At 42.8% G+C, this 14,036-nt stretch overlaps 2 protein-coding genes across 8 annotated transcripts in view; one reads left to right on the top strand and one right to left on the bottom strand.

The window, feature by feature from the left end:
• Positions 1-9,700, top strand: part of LOC146658129 (actin filament-associated protein 1-like 2) — a 23,579-nt gene extending 13,879 nt beyond the window's left edge. Inside the window, exons 8-16 of the mRNA XM_085426571.1 lie at positions 321-407; positions 4,876-4,945; positions 5,139-5,356; positions 5,476-5,585; positions 5,975-6,092; positions 6,289-6,376; positions 6,820-6,986; positions 7,101-7,211; positions 7,990-9,700. Of these exons, the coding sequence (XP_085282697.1) occupies positions 321-407; positions 4,876-4,945; positions 5,139-5,356; positions 5,476-5,585; positions 5,975-6,092; positions 6,289-6,376; positions 6,820-6,986; positions 7,101-7,211; positions 7,990-8,016 (996 nt within the window). The 3' untranslated portion in view covers positions 8,017-9,700. The remainder of the gene's footprint in view (positions 1-320; positions 408-4,875; positions 4,946-5,138; positions 5,357-5,475; positions 5,586-5,974; positions 6,093-6,288; positions 6,377-6,819; positions 6,987-7,100; positions 7,212-7,989) is intronic.
• A 168-nt stretch (positions 9,701-9,868) lies between these two features.
• LOC146658128 (dematin-like) overlaps positions 9,869-14,036 on the bottom strand; it is a 30,055-nt gene continuing 25,887 nt past the window's right edge. For 3 of the 7 annotated variants that reach the window (XM_085426573.1, XM_085426572.1, XM_085426574.1), the window contains one exon: positions 9,869-13,507. In XM_085426573.1, the coding sequence (XP_085282699.1) occupies positions 13,394-13,507 (114 nt within the window). In that variant the 3' untranslated portion in view covers positions 9,869-13,393. The remainder of the gene's footprint in view (positions 13,508-14,036) is intronic. The other 4 variants (XM_085426576.1, XM_085426577.1, XM_085426575.1 and 1 more) reach the window with 3 other exon arrangements.

Genomic DNA, 14,036 nt, shown 5'->3' with positions numbered 1-14,036 from the left:
CACTGCCCTGCAGCTTTCCCATCCCCACTGACTGCCTTGCTCAGAATTCCTCCCACATCCAAGTTTTTGTTTCAACGCTGTTGAAGCTGGACTCTGCTGGCCTGCCTGTACCTGCCAGCAGGTCTGAAGGAGATCTTCCACTCCGGTGTTTGGAAGCTCAAACAGGCTTCATCTGCCCGACTGTGAACTCTGCATCTCAGTCTGACAGCGAGATTCCTGACGCAGTTTGTAGCTGAACTGTTCCCGGTGGCACATTTCTCTGTTTTCTTTCACCTTTTTCAAATTATTTATGCACAAATATTTTTCTGTTCTGTGTGAAGGTGATCGAGGAGGTGAGCATCGCAGGAGAAACGGAGATGCACAGCTACTCGTCTCTGAATAAGTCAGACCAGCTGCTGTCCTGCAGGGTGAGACACTCAGATACACCATCATGGGCAGAAATCTGTGCCATCAGGAACTGAATTTGAATAAGTTAAATTTGAATTGCTCGGATTGAATCTGAATTGTAACTTGAATAAATGCTTTTAAAAACTGAACATGAATTAGCCTAATTTGAAATTCAATTTATTGGTTTGAAAATGATCATCACTAAACTGAAATTGAATTTTATATTTTGAAAATGAATTCATTTGCTTTGAAACCGTATTTTATCCTTTAAAGATTTAGCTCTCGAATAATTTCAGTTTCAGTTCTACAATTCAGTTTTTTGGGACTTACATCCGGTTCCGGTTCAAGCGCAGATTAATAGAACTACGTTTTACTAGCGGACCGAAAGTGTTACTGACGGGAATCTACAGCGTCTTGAGTTGAATTAAGACTTCAGAAGTTATTCGTCATGTTGTCGAATGAGCAGCGGATAAACTCAGGTTGGTAATAAATGTATTACATGTATAAGATGTATAGCTAAAAACACCTCCACTTTGTTTTACGTTCGCTGTGTATTCTGAGTATTATGGCAAAAGATGTGGTAACCTGATTTCAAAATAAAAGCTCCTGAAGCATGATTTCAAAATAAAGGCCAACTTTCAGTAAATTAAGAGCACATTCACAAATATCGATTAGTCTCATTTGCACACTCTAATGTTGGATACAAATGACGTACCCCAGTATTCTAGTAGCAACATGTCAATATTAAAGCCATCTCCTTTTGGATTTCAAAGTAAAAGCCCTCTGAATGTTTATTTTTGAACTACTCTTTCAATTAATTCAGAATAAAAAATTCACAGTGATACCATATCAATATCAAGTCACTGTGTGTTTGCCTTCCAAAATAAAAGCCTTTTCAAATTGCTCATATATGACCTACTCTTTTAACTATTTCAAAATGCTCTTAAATTGAAATTTGCTGTTTCCACAGGATGAATCCATGTTAGATCAATAGTATCCAACCCCACAGTGATACCATATCAATTTCAAGTCAGGCTGATTTTGCTTTCCAGTATAAAAGACTTTTCAAATTGACCATAAAAGATATACTCTTTTAACAATTTCAAAATGCTCTAAAAAGGAAAATTGCTGTTTCCACAGGATAATGCCACTTTAGATCAACAGTATCCAACCCCGACAGTAAAACCATGTAAACTTCAAGTTGCTCTGATTTTGCCTTTCAAATTAATGGCCCGTCGAATTTGCCCATATGTGATATACTCTTTCAATTACTTCAGAATGTTTTAAAAATGAAAATTGCTGTTTCCACAGGATAATTTCACTCTAGATCGACAGTGTACACTATCACGGGGATACCAAGTCAATTTCAAGTCGCCTTGATTTTGCCTTTCAAAGTAACGGCCCGTTGAAATTGCCCATGTATGACCCACTCTTTCACTGACTTCAGAATCCCTTAAACCCTTAAAAGCAAAGTTGCTGTTTCCACGAGATCATTTCACTCTACATTGACAGTGTACAACCCCACAGTTTTATCACGTCAATATCTTGATTATAATTGTTTGTGAGGGACTTTTTATAATTAAACACGGATGCTGTTAACAGGACAATTTCTGTTTCCACTAAGTAATTGGAGTTCATGCAAACCATAGACAACCTCGACAGCAGTAACATCTCAATCTCAAATCAATCTCATTTTGCATTTCAGAGTAAAAGCACTTTGACTTTGTTTATAGGAGCTTCTCTTTCCCTAACTTCAGAATGGCATTATTTGGAAAGTTCCAGCTTCTACCCATTAATTCCAGTTCATGCCAACACATATCATAACATATAATCTAACAGTGGAGTCTGGAATAGTTTTTATAAAACACCAGAGGTGCGAGACAAGCACGATCTGATATCGTCGTGTTGGTGTTGTTCCCAGATCAACATACTAAATGTTGTTCCAGGATCAACATTGCAAGTGACCAATCAGAATGTGGTGACGTCATACTTTTGCGACTTCGGGAAAAACTGCCGTAAAACAAAAAACTGTACTTAAGCTGCTTGAAACCGCCTCTGTCCGCCAATCAACGGACCCTAACCCTTTAATAAACGCTAAGCAGAATTGATATTGTCCTTGCAACATTGGAATTTCATAAATGCACGAATGGCTTGGCATGCCAAAGAATAACGTCACAACAATGTGATTGGTCACTTGCAATGTTGAACCTGGAACAACACCAACACGACGATATCAGATCATCCGCCAGACAATGCCTTACGAACAAAAAGAATAATAACAATAATTTTTCTGATCACAGAGAAAAAGTCCTAGCTCATCTGCTATTTGTATGAGAATTGAAAGGCCTGCAGATAATTTTATGAATCCAGTTGCTCAAGACAAGAAAAGGTCCCAGTCTTTAGATTCCTGTCCATTCCTGAAAGACGTTACAATGGCAGTATCATCTGAGTATTTCTGGATTTGACAAGACTCAAGATATATATTTGAAGTGTGCTGTATACAGGGTGGGTCATTTATATGGATAAACTGTGATAACATGGGAATGGTTGGTGATATTAAAGTCCTGTTTGTGGCACATTAGTATATGTGAGGGGGCAAACTCCTCAAGATGGGTGGTGACCATGGTGGCCATTTAGAAGTCGGCCATCTTGGATACAACTTTTGTTTTTTCAATAGGAAGAGGGCCATGTGACACATCAAACTTATTGGTAATGTCACAAGAAAAACAATGGTGTGCTTGGTTTCAACGTAACTCGCGCTCTCAACATCTCCAAAAACGTTAGAGCACTTATGCAAATATGTGATGTCTTGATAAATTGAGCAGGTATTTGAAGTTCACACAGAAACATTCTCGCATGAAAATATCTTAAAAGTTTATTTTGTGACCCAGAAAGAGTAATATTTCAAACTCTGCCACTCTGTGTTCCTCCGCCACTGCCTCGTTTGAGTTTTGGACGAAATGGATTCTGGGATATTGCATTTCGTCATTTCGAGCTGATTGGAGACCAAAACAGCCAATCAGATTTTTTTGCATCCAAGTCTGTGATTGGCTGGTTTTGTGGCACAAATATAACGGTGTAGAAAAAGAGTTGAGCGTGCACGGGCAGAAATGTTGAGAGCGCGAGCAACACATTGCGAGCAAGCGCAAGTGCAAAAACTGAGCGAGAGGGGCTGCTGTTGTGTGTGTGTGTGGATAATAGCAAACACTGAAATACAGTTTTTGCACGCAGCAATGAACTTTGTTCACTCACATTCAGCTTTTCTTTGCTCAAAATAAATTTCTCCTCAAAATGCAACACTTGCACCTGCAAACCTTTTTTTACGTGCGCTCAGAATAGTGGCACAAAAATAACGCCATACAGTTACAGCAGTGCAAGTAAACAAACAATAAAAATAAGAAGAGTAAGAAAGTAAATCTACACTTTAGGACTCGGGGTAAAGGATCAATAACAATTTAAAATTTATAATTTACAGTTTGATGATTTAAAGTCTCACACACAGCCCGTCGAAAGGGGAGGGGCCTGCTGCTTCCAAATAGAGCACATTTCATTTATAATGATGTAAATACAAGCCCATCATGGATTCATGATTTGAATCCTGGGTTGTGCGAAATCTCAGAAATAAACCAGAGACAAAGTGAATCTGTGAACTAAGGTGTTGGTGTGTTAGGTTATGTTGTGGTGATCCTCGGGTTGGGGGATTTGTGTTCATACTGGAGTGCAAAATTAAAACCAAGATGGACAAGAAAAGTTCAAAGTCTTCGGGTGCTCAGTTTAGAAAAAAGAGAAAAGAAGAGAAACAAGCAACAGATCCAGGTAAGCAGATGTGTGATTGGATAATGGCAGGTCATCCTGAACCAATCAGAATCAGAATACTTTATTGATTAAAGGAAATTATGTGGGTTACAGTTGCTCCAAGAAGAAATGGTAAAAATAGTAACAGTAACAGACTAAACTCCAAACAATACATTATGTTACAGATTTTACACATTTAAGAAACAGCACTAATATAAACAGATCACTCAATTCTAAATATCAAGGACTAACAGAGGTGATGATAAATAAATATAAAGAAAATTGACAAGAATATTCCAGAGTAGAAAAGAGCGTGTGTAAAAAGGCTGTAACTGTTGCAGTGTTCACAGTGTGTTAGGTGGAGGAGTTGTACAGGGAGCCACAGGCAGGAATGATTCCTGTGTTGTTCAGTGGTGCATTGTGGGTAATCTCAGTCTCTCACTGAGCGTGCTCCTGTCACTAGCCAGTACATCATGGAGTGGGTGGGAGGTGTTATCCACGATTGTCCTTATCTTGGACAACATCTGCAGAGGGAGTGTTCGCCTGGGCGCCAAACAGCCTCGGATCGTCACTGCCTCCTGGCGTGAATAATCTCGAACCTGCTCTGTGAGAAAGCAAACGTAGCTGTGACCATGAAACGAGCAGCCGTGGTCATACCTGCACTTCCTGCTAATGCCGTGTCTCTTCCTTCAGTCCAGTATAGTCCAGTCTGACTCTGACGAGGAGGAAGCTTCAGCTCGCTGCAGCCTCAGCAAGAACAAAGGTACGGACAGAGCAGCACAGTAAACTGCACGATTCGATCATTGAAGAGAGTTTTTGTGTCTTTTATATACGAATTAAAAATGTGCATGGAAACTAACTGTACATCAAAGATGGATGTAGCCTCTGTGACATCGCCTGTCTGTTAGCGAGGTCACATGACGCGAGGTCTGAGCTGTGGCGTTTGCCTGCGGCAGGTTTCCTGAACGTACTGATGAACTGCCAGTGGCAGAGTTTACTGTGTCGGGTGGAGGCCGGGGTCCTCAACATGTTCGGAGAGGAGGAGGAGGTGGTGCAGGGGGAGCGCTCGCCTCAGTACACCATCCAGCTCAGAGGCTGTGAGGTCAAACCCGACACCAAGCACTGCTACAGGATCACACTGAGCATGCTCGATGACCAGATGGCGGTGCTGGAGGTGAGCTGGTGGAACAGGGAGTTTGAATTCATTCACTTCAACTTGTTACTCAATAACGTGTCTTCCTTCCTTCCTTCCTTCCTTCCTTCCTTCCTTCCTTCCTTCCTTCCTTCCTTCAGGTGAGCAGCTCAGAGGAGAAGCAGCGGTGGTTGAAGCTGCTGGAGGACGGCGCTGCGTATTACTGTCACCATGACAACAAAACACAGGAGCACTCAGGTGTAACTCTCAGGTACGAGGTGCATCATCTCAGGCTGAAACACCAGCTCGTCCTAGTGGTCACATGTGGTACTGCAACCCCAACCCCACGTTTATGGATCAATCATAATAACATTTATTATAATAAAAACACTGAATGTCACATTCGGGTAAATCAGGGCTGTCAAATACACAATCGCGACAATCATTTTATTCATTTGAAGATTTTTTGAATACAAGTGCTCATTTGTATCTCTGAGCTGTCAGCACCTGTCAGGCCCTTTGAATCGTCTCTTATTTTTACACGCAGTCCTGATTCTGTGGGCGTGATGTTCATATTTCACCAGCGCAGCGTCGCTAACTCCGATAAAGCTTTATCTCGGCTCTGAGTTGAGGGCTGATTTTGCTTCCTCTCGTCCTCAGTGGGCTGCAGACTCGCAGGTTTCCCTCCTCCAACACCTACATGGACGACCCCTTCCACCTGAGCGAGCCGGGCCGAGACCAGCCCATCTACTCCAACACCTCCGTCCTGGGGCACATGGTACGGGCTGCACCGCACAACATTCGGATTTAAGATAAGATCAGATGATCCTTTAATAGTCCCACATGTGGGAAATTTTTGGTCACAGCAGAAAGTCGAAGAGCAGTAAAAAATTAAGAGAAAAACAACAGAATAGAATAAGATAAACAATCTTATTTGGAGTAACTCGTAACGTCGCCTGTATGTCGTCTTTCAGCTCCACGGCTCTCAGGGTTCGATTCGCTGCAGCTCGGTGTCGTCCAAAGGCTCAGTGACCTACAGCAACACCGTCCTCAGCGGCCACAGTGAGTCCTTATGATGCTCAACTTCAAAATAAAAGACTTTCCCTATATTAGGTTTGCTGGGCTTTTATTATGAAAATTGAAAGTTTCTTAAAAACCTGGCGATGCTGATTCAGAAATGGTCAACATGAAGCACAATAACAGCCGTGTGCATGAACCAGTGTCTGAAAACTGAGATGCCTTAAACCTGCACGCTTTCTAGTGTCCAGCAGGGGGCGACTGCTCTACTTTCAAAATCAGATCTGATCGTATCTAAAGTGTAAAGTTTGGATTTAATGTGAACATAAGACCATAAGATGTAAACGCTATGGACCAACAGCTGGCCAAAATCACTGATAAGCTCCTATCATCAGCTGTTAGTGAGCAGTCCTGGATAAACAGTGTAACGTGTAGATGGAGTACGGGGTGGAGCTGATGGAGGACCGGTTGGATGCTCTGCGTTTCAGACAGGAAGTCGGCCGAAGTGCAGCGAAGCATTCAGAAGCTCGAGCTGACCGACAGGAAGGTAGTGCCGCTGAGGGCGGGGTCAGAGATCAACTTGGCATCCAGCACAAAGCAAAACAAGCGCACCTCCTTCAGACAGTCCCTGGCCATCTACAGTGAGCGCGCTCAGGTAGGAAAATTGAACCTGGACATGTGTGGATGGGGGAGGGTGCATGAACGACCTGTGAGAGGCCGTTGAGCGTTGATAATATATCCACTCTGAACCTGGTCTCTGCTGGTCCAGGCTGGCATCCTGAACCCTCTGCTGCGACGGACGGCCTCAGCTAAAAACTCCCTGAGACGGGCTCCTTCCGCGCTGTTCATCGAACACGGAAAAGTTTTCCAGAGGAGGAAGGTGAGAGTCGCACAAACACAGACGGCCCCGGCACAAAATGCTACTGAAGCTTCATATTCAAAGATTCAAAGTTATTCACACTGATCAGGTTACAGTGACATCAGCCTCATTTCTCTTTATCCTCATGTATCCAGCCATCAAATGTATAACTTATTTTACAATTCAGGCTTATTTACTTAGCACCAATTCACAACATTCACCTCGGGGTGCAAAGTAAAACTCTACAATATTAGAGAGAAAACCCCAACAATCACACAGTCATCGAGTGAGCAGCGCGATGACTGTATGGAGGAAAACCTCCCTTTTAACAGGAGGATTCAGGGTCACCTGGTCCAGCCCTAACTATATGCTTTAGCAAAAAGGAAAGTTTGAAGCCTAATCTTAAAAGTAGAGATAGTGTCTGTCTCCTGAATCCAAACTGGAAGCTGGTTCCACAGAAGAGGGGCCTGAAAACTGAAGGCTCTGCCTCCCATTCTACTTTTAAATACTCTAGGAACAACAAGTAGGCCTGCAGAGCGAGAGCGAAGTGCTCTAATAGGGTGATATGGTACTACAAGGTCTAGAATGTGTCACTGATAGTATTTAATAATTGATTAGCTAAAAATGCTAACAGCTAAATAATAATAATAGTGTATTTAGTGTTAATGTAGCATTTTAGCTAACATGTTAAACAGAGATTGAATTACTGAGCTGTGAAATTTTTAATAAACAGCAGAAAACAGCAGCAATTCAGAGGAACCTTTGTCACTAATTTCACTATTTCTCATTATTCTTTTAGGAATGGGAAACTAAAGCAGCTGCTTGACACCGGCTGCGCGGCTAATATCACATCCCATCAACTAGTGTGGACTGGTTTTTTTTTTCTAGCTATCATATTTTATTCAGAGATGGTGCAGGGAGAGTGTGCCAAAGGATTTTAACACGTCTAACATAATAAAAAAACCCAAGAAAAACCTTATTGCCCGACATGAAGCTGGTCATGAGTGCTGCGTTCGCTGCTGTCGATCTCTTAGCTGATCTCTCGTTCGTGCCCATTTTAAAAGTTTACATTTCCAACCAACAACAGGAAATAATCTTTTTAAATAAAGCTGAAAAGCTAACAGCTAGATAATAATACTGTGTTCAGTGCTAATGTTGGTATTTTAGCTAGCTAACATGCTAAACAGAGACTTACTGAGCTGTGAAAGTTTCAATAAACAGCAGCTGATGAACAGAATTCAGGGAAACCTCTGTCACTAATTTCACTGTTTCACGTCCATTTCAAAAGTTTACATTTAAAGCCCCAAAAGGTTGATTCTGTTCATCTGGACGTTTTCAGTGGGAGAAACGTTTCGTCATCATCAGGTGACTCCTTCAGTCTCAGCTGACTGCAGGTTTCTACCTTATAAACAAGACATTTGCATAATGACTGAAACCAGCACCACTGAATGAACACTGGGCTGGGAGGCCAGTTCCTGGATCATTAAACCAACCAAACCATTACATTAAAAAAAAAAAAACAACAGGAAGTGATATTTTTTAGTAAAGCTAAAAAGCTACAAAAAACCTAACAGCTAGCTAATAATACTGTGTTCATGCTTATTTACTATTTTTTAGTAAATTTACAAACCCTCCGTATCAAAAAAAAGGGAAGACACGTAGATGCAATAAGCTGCCCCTCCACAGGCTTCCAGAAACGGCTAATCAGATGAAAGTGGGCGTTTAGGGAGGGGACCTTAAAGAGACAGGCACCAAAACTCAGCTTCAAGTAGAATAAAAACCACAGCAATGAACAGTGACCACTTGTGACCAGAGGGGGCGCTAAAATCGTCACTACAAAGAAATATTTTCACATCCAAATGTCTGAATTTACTTTTGTACTTTTATGGTTTCGTGTGGATCGTTTCCACTCAGTGTATGAATGTGTTTTATTATCCAGCGATAGTTTTTAAGGTCACACTGATGTTTTAATTTTTTAATAGCACATTTATTTTATGGTTTAATTAAATAACAGTTTTCAGCATGTACTGAGCAGCACAGTGTAATAACGGCTTCCTGTCTATAACCACAACACGTCTTTGCTGTTCTCAGGTGAACGTCCACACTGACCTGTAAAATCATTTGTTTGTACAAAAAGTCACAGGAACACTTTTGTGGCATATCGACAGAGTGTAATTATCTCTTCTTCTGATGGTAGAACAGTATTTAAGTATTTTTTATGTACATGTGATTTAGGAAATCCTTTCAATCTCGGAGCAACAGGAGCAAACTTGTTATTTCACTGAGTTACTGAGACCGTCTGTAAGCTGATATTTCCTCCCACACACGACCTCTGCAGCAGCTGTGCTGCTCTCACTCTCATTTATGTGATTAAACTCTTTGTACTTCTCTAATATTGTACTTTCATCTTCCTTTGTGAAGCGAGCCACTCTCCCAGTGCTCGTTTATGATCCAGTTGTGCCAAACGTCTATTTAACTGGCATCGCGTTCAAATGAGGCTCCTCCTCTGCATCTTTGGTGGGAGAGACGAGGACACAAGGAGAGGAGTCAAGTACACAAAAGGCACGACATGCATCTTGTCCCATCTGTTTTCACACTCTACTGGGCTCTACTGGACTGCCTACCAGTTAAATAGTGCTTACCTGGCACGCTAATCAAGTGCGGCTGACTCGCTGCTCGTTTAACACACTCAGATGTTTTTGTCTTAAAGAAACGTTTGCAGTGCAAAGACGACGTGAAGCCAGTGAAGCAGAGTTTTTTCTCCAAATAGAAATGCTCTTTATTGTAACTCCTGGTTAATCACTCACGTCACCATTCATCTGTTACAGCAGCTGCATCCACAGAAGAAAACAACAGCAACTAGCATGAAGTCATTCAGTGGTTCAGTATGTACAGCAGCAGGGCGGCTGCTCGTCAGCGAGTCTGACCTCTGACCTCTGGGCTCGTATTTCTCAAACTGCCGGAGGTACAATTCCCAACACGCGTCTGACTCTCATAATGAGTCCAAAGAAAAACAAGGATAAAAATATGTTAAATAGTTTTTTGGGTTATTGTAATTCTTCAGGTCGTTCTGCTCGCCGTGAGGTGAGAAACACGAGTCCAAAGAAGAGAAACTCAAACCCGTAACTACCAGCGTGTTTCAAAGAAAGCTAGAATAACATATGACATCATCATCCTGACATCACGCACGCAGCAGGTGAACGAGCAGAGACGCTGACGGGCGCTGAAGCCGCCCTGCGAGTCTAAAGAACTCAAGAAAAACAGAAAAAACACTTCAATGTACAAAAAAGAAAAACATGGAACAATCATGTGTCGTCACAGCAATCACTTCCTGTTTCTAACTACACAAACCAATCAGAGCGCGTCTGGGTGAACGGCGTCAGAATCATCCAGACAAAAGAAAAGTTAAAGAAAGAAAAGAGGAAATCATAAAGTGACCGATGCTCGCTCTGACACGTCTCACTTCTCCATCTGTTTTATCCTCAGTCTTTTATTTTATTGATCCACAGATACAGGAAGCAGCGAGGCAGACGTGATGGCGGGTGATGCAGGAAGTGGCGGTGGTGATTTCTTTTTAAAACTGATGCAGTGAGAGTGATCTGAGCTTAAACCTCACGCAGGGCGGAGCTACTGAACTCGGACTTGAAGGAACGAACGAGCTGAGACTCGTTTTTACATGCTTAGAATTATTATTATTATTATTATTATTATTGTTACTTTATTAAAGGAAGAAGGCCTTAAAGCTTTAAGAATAAAAGACTGTTTTGCAAAAATTAGTCAGAAACCTCCCAGAGCCCAGCGAGCTCAGTTCAAACTATGTGAAACTGAAGATCAGTAAAAAGACTCTGATGGACGCTAACAGCAGACGAGCAGCAGCTTCATAAAGTCCTGATTTAATGACGAGCTCGTGTTGCTGATGTGAACGAGCTGCAATCACAAGTTTTCCAACAACAAAAATCAAACCCGTCCGAGTCTCAGGTGGCGGCTCTCAGCGGACACGGGTGGAGGGGACCTGATGCACCTGTCGGCAAGCGTGAAGCTCCCGAGTTATCACCGGGTCTATGTTCCCACGCCCACCTGTGACCGCATCGAGGCGCTGTCTAACCACGCCCACCTCTGCTCATTGGACGTCCTGCTCTGAAGTCTGACCCTCAGGCCTCTGGCGCTCTAAGCTGTGAAACAAACACAAATCAACTTTTCTTCAATGCAACAGTCAGCGGCTGGCACGCTGTGCTAGCACACAGCGACAGGGATGCTGCGTTTGGTCTCTGAGTTGTGGTTTAAGACAGAGTCATCACCATCGTACGTAGTCATCGTACGAATCCAGAAACACGTTTGATTTTTATTTGTTGCAGAACTTTGTGATTGCACCTCGTGGAGGGAGGAAATCCCCTCTCCTTTTCAGACCTGCTGGCCTTGATTTACCAACACATTAAAAATGATTTGTATACCACCGTTACGTCCGGTCCTGAGTCCAGCCCGCGCGGGTTTAACCACCTACAGCTGTGAAACATGCTGATATTCAGTGCAGCTGGTGGATGTTTCATTACATATATTTAACAAAGAGTGATGACGTCACACGTACGGAAGAGCTGAACTCGCCCGCCGTGTTCTCGTCAACATTCAGGATCTATCATTTCATTTTTAGTTAGACTCCATTAATAACAAACATGCCACTTTCTTTATGTAGGTTAAAAAATAGCTGCACATCATTTGGTCACTAAGCAACACTCGCAGACGCTGATTGGAGGAACCAGAGCCGTCAGAGCTCAGCCTGCACTGCAAACATCTCTCAGAAGTGTGTGTGTGTGTGTACACCTGTTTAGACATCTTTGTGAGGACAAAACCAGCATGTAACTATACTTGTGGAGATCAACAGCCTTTATGGGGACAAAGTGCCCGTCCCCGAGTTTAAAGGTGGTGTTTAGTGTCAGGGTCACAGTTAGGCATTCATTTCTGATGGTTAGCATTATGTCAATTAGATGTCCTCACTAAGATATGAAAACGTGTGTGTGTGTGTGTGTGTGTGTGTGTGTGTGGCAGTGGCTTCTGCTGAACTAGAAAGAAAAAAACTGGGAGGAGACGGTTTCATCGCAGCCAGCGGAGGCTGTGGATCAACGCATGATGAACGAGCTTCGAAGCAACCGGAGCCAACGAGAGGAGAAGAAAGGGACCACCCTTTGAGCTTAAAGGGGGCTCCTGATTGGATAGTCTGTCCCCAAACTCAGTCAGTAAGAGCTCCCCAGCTGTGAGGCGACTGTCAGCTGTACTGGGGGTCGGGTTGGGTGTGTCTATTACTTTAAGAAACTCATTAAAGTTTCAAAGTTTGTATTATTAGGGGCGTGGCCTCTTTGGTTGACAGAAAACTGCAGTTCCTGTAATCGCCACTTGAGGCAGAAATGATTTGTTCCTTTTTGTCAGCTTACGGTCTTTAATTAGCAGCTTCTTAGTACTTTTTAGCCTCATGTTCTCATATGATGGGCAGTAAAATCAGTCACTGTGTTTGTTTATGAACTCAGGTCAAGCTGAGCTTTTATATTATTATTTAATGTCTTCCACTTTTTGTTTTTTAAGGTCAAATAAAATTGTCTAAAGATGGTTTTTATATTTTGTTGTGATTAAACGACATGCTGACATCATCAACTAAACCACGCTGGGTTAGTTTGTGCGCCGGCCGCAGGTTTAAGGAGGGCGTTCAGTCTGTCATGACTGAAGTCGAGCGACTGCGATAAAACCGTCTGCTTGTTTTTCTCTTTGATGCTGGAAAGAAGTGCTGTCACTATGACATCATAGCTGGCTAAGCCAATAGGATTAATTCTTCGTATAAAGATTGCAACAGGTTTGTTTGTCAGTCCAGGAGCTGACTCGGAGTCAGCAGGAATGTTGGCCGGTTGTCCGACTGTGGCTGGGATGCAGGGGTTCAGAGGGTCTTGTGAGAGCGCTGACCCATCACGAACCGCCACAGACCGCAGACTCGTCCTCGTTCTGTGATGTATTATTTGTGCTCGCTCCGTCCTTCATCGCTAACGTTTTGCAGATAAACGGTGACGTTAATGTGTGCAGCACTCATGTTTCTCTGCAAACCTGAAGCCTCCTGAGGTGTCTAAAAACTGAAGTGAGGGTGTCGGCTGATGATGGCGCTCGGAGTCCGTTTGGTTCCGCGTCCCGCCGGCTGGAAGCGTGGGACTGTGAGGCGAGCAGCTTCAGAAGAGACAGACCTTTTTTTTCAGGTCGTTCCTCTTCCAGAGGGAGAGGCGATCGAACTGCTCGATGGACATCCCGAAAACACTGAAGAACTCCTCCTGAGAGAGGTGCCTCTGCAGGGCGAGAGACAGCCACAATCAGAGAGAGAGCGGGAACAAAGAAGGCACTTGTCATTTTTCACCCTGCACCGACCCCACGCTGCGTCTAAAACAACCCAAGGTCGTCGAGCATCAAAGAGTTTATTAACGAAGCTGCCAAATATTAAATATGATTCTAGCGTTGTGGTCCTAAACAGCCAGCGGTCGATCATCTGAGAATATTTAAAGATAAGAGGAAGAAACATTCTCGCTCAGTCAATTTCAATAAATGTTTAATTATATAAAACAGAATTTTCTGAGATGTGACGGCCCGCCCTGGACCCTGGATGACTCTGTCCGGTCTTTAAGTGATGATGTATGAACCCTGCTTTGGTCCGAGCTACTCTGAGTTTATGAAGGCTGTTGTGTTTTTAACATGTTTTGTATCTTGTTCTATTTAATCTGAAACAGTCAGTGATCACTGTTGGCTTCTCTCAGTTTTTATTGCCGCTAATCATTTTAAAGCTCAGTGTTTAAACCCTTCTGCTGTAACTACAGCCCCTGC

The sequence above is a fragment of the Rhamphochromis longiceps genome, linkage group LG12, assembly GCF_057381845.1.
Source record: "Rhamphochromis longiceps isolate RC_006_pf linkage group LG12, R_longiceps_female_GT1.1, whole genome shotgun sequence".
Lineage (NCBI taxonomy): Eukaryota > Metazoa > Chordata > Actinopteri > Cichliformes > Cichlidae > Rhamphochromis > Rhamphochromis longiceps.
Note: the sequence above shows the minus strand (reverse complement) of the source record. Positions and strands in the feature narration are given on the sequence as shown.